This window comes from Oncorhynchus mykiss, chromosome 7 (assembly GCF_013265735.2).
Source record: "Oncorhynchus mykiss isolate Arlee chromosome 7, USDA_OmykA_1.1, whole genome shotgun sequence".
Lineage (NCBI taxonomy): Eukaryota > Metazoa > Chordata > Actinopteri > Salmoniformes > Salmonidae > Oncorhynchus > Oncorhynchus mykiss.
This window is the reverse complement of record NC_048571.1, coordinates 19,782,006-19,788,459: the sequence shown is the minus strand read 5'-3', so window position 1 is coordinate 19,788,459 and position 6,454 is coordinate 19,782,006. Positions and strand designations below refer to the sequence as shown.

At 42.4% G+C, this 6,454-nt stretch overlaps 1 protein-coding gene across 1 annotated transcript; it reads right to left on the bottom strand.

The window, feature by feature from the left end:
* Window positions 1-455: 455 nt before the first annotated feature.
* Window positions 456-5,615, bottom strand: LOC110527444 (protein sprouty homolog 2). Its single transcript, XM_021608713.2, has 2 exons — window positions 5,135-5,615; window positions 456-3,585 (listed from the first exon to the last, which is right to left on the bottom strand). The coding sequence occupies exon 2, from the start codon at window positions 3,532-3,534 to the stop codon at window positions 2,485-2,487; it is 1,050 nt and encodes a 349-aa protein (XP_021464388.1). The 5' UTR covers window positions 3,535-3,585; window positions 5,135-5,615; the 3' UTR covers window positions 456-2,484.
* Between the last annotated feature and the right edge of the window lie 839 nt (window positions 5,616-6,454).

Genomic DNA, 6,454 nt, shown 5'->3' with positions numbered 1-6,454 from the left:
GCTACAAACGATGGCCCTCCCAATGCAGAGCCACAGTTCACAGCCCCAGTTAAATGATCCAACGAAAGCCAGATGTTTCCCTTGGAGGTGAACTCATTCAGTATGGCTCTTTCCTTATTTCATAGCTCTAATCAGTTTGGGGAAATGATCCAGTCTAGTCTGGCTGTCCAAAATAGGAAATTGGAATCAAGAACAGTGTAGGGGTTTGGAGTTTGACTAAGAAGTGAAAATGTCTGCGTTTTGTTAGTTATGGTAAACTAGATTATTTCCAACAATCTCTCTTGGTTAAAGATAATTCAGTTACTAAAGTAAGTTCATTCGAAAAGTATTCAGACCTCTACACTTTTTCCACATTTTGTTTTTGTCCCCCATCAATCTACACACAATACCCTATAATGACAAAGCAAAAACTGTTTTTTTTAGAAATGTTTGCAAATAAGAAAATAACTGAAATATCACATTTACATAAGTACTCTTTATTGCGACAAATGATGGAAAACGGTTTTTAGAATACATTATGATCATTTTTAAGGTCATCACGTAACTATAAAGCTCCACTCCACATTTAATTCTAAACGCTCACTGCTTGCGAAATACATTTTTCAACAATAAAAAATTTAAAAAAATCATGTTTCTTTGCATGACAAGGATTGTTCTGACTTTCAAGAATGCATTAATTGCTTTGCCTTGCTTTTCTGGTTGGCTGGATGCTAATTTTACCGTCCAATTATATGGCAAATATTAGTCAATTATTGCATTCTATCAAGGCTTTCGCAGGCTACCTGAGATATGAAACCGATAGGTGGGAGGGCATAGGCTAGACTGTCGCCAATTTATTGGGCCTAATGCGCAATTTACCTAAATGGAAACAGTTCAACCAGTTTATTAATTCGACACTAGGTTTTTGGCGAAAAAGTGTTTTTTAGGTGATATGTCATTAAGCCCAGCTAGTTCAAGATAGTTCAATGGAAACGCGCCGTAGCATGCAATAGTCACATTTATTTTCTTGGCAAACTGTAAATGTCGTCTAAAAAAAATAAAATCACTGGACAAGTTAATGGAAACATAGCTAGTGATGCTACTTGGTCAAGTGAGAAATCCTCATTCTTGGTCTCTGAAGTTTTGAGTTTGAAGCTGTGGAACATGTGGGGCTAAGACCATGTGGCTGTGTGTTCCTCCCTACCATCTGGCACACAGGAAACACAGATGGGTTAGTGAGTTACTGCTCTGCTCTAACCCCCTAGCTACATACCTCAGAAGAGGAGGCTAATCAGACTTCTCTCAAACATTCTACTGAACTAAAGTGAGTAGATGGGTGGGAGATCTTGAGTTTAGTCAACATTCTCCTCTCCTACATGAAGATACATAAATGAGTTCTGATTCAAATCCATATAGCCTTATTGTTCTGCTTTTTAATCCATCTAGAACTGAAAAGTCTAAATGTAAAGTGTCAGTTTCTCTGACTCTGACAGTGTAGCATTTTGGGTTATTACATAGATTCCAAAGGATTGGATCTGGGCAGTGAAGCCATAATGTCAAGCTGGCAAAGTGTGCATTGGAATATCAGTCCCTGCCGAGACAATTCCAAGACAATAAAAGATAGTGTCCCAATCTGATATCATAAAACATTACCCTGACAAGAGCTTGAAGATACTGGGCATGCACACACAAAAACTGACAAAAACAGCAGGGTTTTAATTTCAAACGTTAATATATTTTTCTATTTCATAGCGAACATATGCATCCAATTTGACACCCTAGCCACCCTAACTTGCAACAACATCAGAGTACTCGAACAGGCTGATGTTTTTTTAAGATGCTTCTCAAAATAAATATTTTCTTTATAAAATAATAAAACTTCAAATAAATATTCTTTCCACTAAAACAATGTTGAAAATAGAAAATAAAGATTTTCTTATAGGGTCACTGTACAATTTACAAGTAGAGTTGAAGGGATAAGATGTGTAAATGTCCTTCTCTTGTAAGGCAAACATCAAAAATGATTGATATACATTCCCATGAATGTACAACATTAAACATTGTATTATATAATATATATGGATCTATCATCAAGGTGCCTCTGGTTTGGCAGAATGCTTTTCACAGTTGAAATATTATATATACAAAAATAAAAAATCTCTGAGGAGGTCATTTGCTAATTTACATACTTTTGCGATTACTATTCACAAACAAGTTAGTCAGGAGAGTCTGTCCATAGCATATCAGTTGTATTAAATGTCAAAAGGGCTAACATTCTGGACTTCGATTAAAACAGTACAAAATCAGGGCACTTGGTGATCAAGCAGCCAGTATTAACAACCATAGCTGAAAACAAACGACACAAACCACGTCAAACAGCTCAGCTTAGCCAATCCCCCAATCAACTTCTGACTACTGGGCCAAAACGTGATGAGGTGATCGTTTCAGTCGCCCAAAGTTGTCAAACCCCCATCAATTCTCCACAACACCCAAGGTACTTTCCCTTTACGTTGGCTTACAGTCAACGCTCTTACAGTGGACAACGTTAGTGTTCTTACACCGGCACCCCGGTCGCTTGACGCGGTCATAGCAGCTCTGGCACGCGGCGAGACACCCTTTAGCTGGGAGGTAGCACAGGAGACAGGGTAGGAACAGGGAAAGGAGGCCCATGGCCGACCAGCGCACGCAGCAGTGCGACTGGCTGCAGGAGAAGGGCTTGTCGGCGCATGTATCCTCGTCGTCACTGGAGCAGTGATAGAACAGGCCCTTGACGCAGCACACGCAAGTCCCGTAGTCCACCGCGTTCTGCGCCGAGCACACACACCGCCGGCCGCACATCCAGCAGGAGGGCAGGGCACGCGGGCACATGCACTCCTGGCACTTGCACCGGCCACAGTCCTCACAGCGGTAGGCGTGTTTACCCAGCAGCCCCTCCCTAACGGCGGGGGCACCGCAACCGGGCACCGTGACCACCACCGCCCCTCCAGCCATACTCGCCAGGGGCTTCAATTCCTCCTGTTTAAGCTCCACACTTATGGGCTGGGTCCTGATTATCTGTTCGCTAATCTCCGGGCTATTCAGGAGCCTCTGCACGGAAGACGTGCTGCCTGTACTGGTCCTCGGGCTGTTTCTGGAGCCCTCTGTGCTAGAAGAAAGAGATGGGGCATCCATAAGGGGGACTGTGGAGTGTGTGGGCTGGGGATGTTGTTGAAGTTGGGGGAGTAAGTTCCTCTGGTTGGGCCTGGGGTCCTGGGGCTCCAGTTGCTCGTTGGTCTCCAGGCCTAGGTCGTTCTTCTGCTGGGTGGGCAACGAGCCAGGGGGCCTAGGGACCACAATGGGTCCCACCGTTGGTCCCTCTGTGTACTCATTACTGCTCCCGGTGATCCTGATCTGGTCCAGCGAGAGCACAGGGGCCTGCTGGCCGGGGTTTACCCCAGGATCGGGCTGCCCTTCCTGGGCATGGTGAGGCCGGTGTAGCCTCCCGCTGTCACGCAGAGCACGCAGCAAGCCGGCCGACCCTCCGCCACCACTGCCATTTTGAGTACTGGTCTCCATCTTGGCTCTGAAGAAGGACCCCTCCGGCTGGCATTGAACACATCTGAAGTCCTGGAGAGAAAGACAGGCAAATATATATATGAGACGACAAGGTGACATTTGAGTAGAAACGACCCTATGTAAATCATAACTGATGATACAACTGTGTGGGCAAATACATACGATATGCAAATCTCAACTCTACACACACACACACACACCACTGAAATTTGCATTGAAGAGATAAGGGTTTGGCAACATGGGTTGTCTAGCTACCGACTGGAGTTGTTTTGCTTGACAAATATATCAACACCGTACATTAGGAATTACTGTTCCAATGTAAAAGTGTAAGCATATGCCCAATTTCAATTCCAATCATATCCCCTAACCCTAGGCACTTTCTGTTTGGTGTTAAAAGGATGCGATAGGTAACAACAACCAAATATATACCTAACAGTACCTCTAAGGCAACATTTCACCATTTGTTTACCATTTCACATGACAGGAGAACAAAAAGAAAGATTTAACATAATAAAACAGTCAGTGGATTGATTATGTTTCTGTATGTTGGGAAATTGACAGTAGGCATGTTAGGCCACTGATTGGAGGATTTAGGTACATACCGACTATTTCCATTACATGAGATATAAACAGGGAATATAAAGAGCATGCAAGGAAGAGAACACAAGGCAATGCTGAGACAGGCCTAGTCTACAACTTCAACAAAAGTTGAGGCACTCAAACATGTCATCATGCACATACTTGCATCCTCACATGTCCCATAACTAGAAGTTAGAGACTTTAGATGTGTTGCCACCATTTCCAAATGAGTGAAAAATAAATGATTGCTAGTTTCGAGGGACTCATAATTGAACATTTCTAAAGATTGTTTTATTTCACTCTGGAGGCAATTATTAGCCTAATAAATCATGGTGTGCATGACGCGCGCGCGTGTGCGTGTGTGTGTGTGTGTGTGTGTGAGGCAGCGGATGAGCCCAACTATCATGACATTTGAGATGGGCATTTGATAGGCAAATGGACTGGCGAGTCAGAAGAGTAAAAACCCTAATTTCCTATTATGAAATAGCCTAACTTAAACACCAATAGCCCCACCCAAACAGCAATACAAAAATATTGACTTTTATCATTCCACGTTTCTTCTATAATGTAAGAGAGCCCTCTATTTTTGTTGTTCTGAATATAAAACAAAAACTATGTTAAACTGCGCTAAATCTGTGTTCATGTGTAGTCTACCGTTCACAGATTTGTATTTACTTAATCGATCTAGTCAAAATGTATTATCTACTGACAGGCTATCCATTTTTGAATAAGAGGGTGATGTCTAGAACATTAATCAGAAGGGGGAAACTAAAACCCTACTTTTTAGAGCAAGGAGCTGTAGGCCTATTTAGATGAGAAAATGCTGGGATTGCACGGGGAAGGTTGGAGAGAGGATGGGGAAAGTCAATGCGGGTCGGCAGTTGGAACTCCCTAGTCCGAGAGCATGCAACAATGCAGAATTGTTAAGGCTACGCTTATGTTACAACTTTTAAACATTGTAACGGCCATAGTTAGGCTACATTGTTGTTGAAATAGTACAAACTTGTTTTCACGAACTCACCGTGTTCGCACCACTTCAGCCCCGTTTGTTGTATTAAATTCCTAAATTTGAAAGTGCACACGATCCAGTGCAACGATAAAGTAGCTACAAACAATATTTCCAGATTCCAATTTTAAGAGATCAAAAACATAGCCACAGCGAGAGTACCCGAGGCGAAATACTGCCAAAAACGAATCAATCACTAAGGGCTTGCTGGCTCTCCACTTTTTTAGTAAATTAGAAAAGTGAAAATGCGCACTCGATACTTTTGAATCCGTTGAGTTTGTTGCACTCCGACGTAAGCTGGAGTTCGAAAAAAATACTCGCTGTAATTGTTGAATGTTTGGCTGCCTTACACGCCGAGGTGCTTTCAAGTTTTTCTCGTCTTGTTTTTTCCTCTTTCCGGAGAAGAGGTCGGGTTTATGCTGTAAATGGCGTCATATGGAAGTGAGGGAGGACAAAGCAGTTGCTGTTTCAGAGGATATCTTGTATCCGGTCCCAGCTCATTGGCTGTAGCTACAGGGCTCGCATTCACACCCTTGTGCTATCAAACTGTTCCCAACTGCAAAGGGACGGGCCACATTCCCAGTGACAAAACTTCAGGCATTGCAAAACGTTCTAACATAGCCCAGACTACGTTAATTGAAGGAATATCAGGTCTGCAGCTTGATAGGCAGCATTTGTTCAAATCGTGTGTAGTAGCACTGAATCCAGTTCTAAAAGTATACTTTCTTGCAAAACAATATACTATATTTTTCTGTTTCCAATGGTTATTGCAATTGAAACTATTGATAATAGAGAAGGTGTAGGGTAGGCTATTATCAATCTATTTTAATATGCTTATTACTGTGCTATTGTCAGAGGAGAGGACCATATAGGTTGTAAGAAAAGCCCTGGTTTTCACTTGGGCCATTTGCAGAAGTTGTAATTGGACAGCAATTTCAGATTAAGAATAGTAAAGCAAATGAGGAGGTGATTATGCATGTAGGGTGGAATTCGATAGTGTGAGTAGGCCATTTCTGAATGAGGCAACATGGAGGGGCATCATGCATTTCCAAAGGCACTCTCTTGAACTCTCAAATGCCTTGTAAATGTTTCAGCTGTATCAAAGCATGGGAGATACAGGAAGCAAATCTACGTCAGAGAGGGAAAAGCATGGGAAGTGGCAGTCAGATCATCTCTGGGAATGGGATGATCATTCCTACTCACGATGCAGTACTTGTTTCCCTACATTCTAGTTTGTTATGTTAATGATTTACTGGAATTAAGAACCTGGTACTGTACACAATGTTTGTGTTGATTGTACCTCTATGACTGTGTTTAGACCTTGTTTACCTCCAT

What these genes read in the sequence shown, in the direction of transcription:
- LOC110527444 (XM_021608713.2), bottom strand. Translation starts at nt 3,534, where the DNA reads ATGGAGACCAGTACTCAAAATGGCAGTGGTGGCGGAGGGTCGGCCGGC.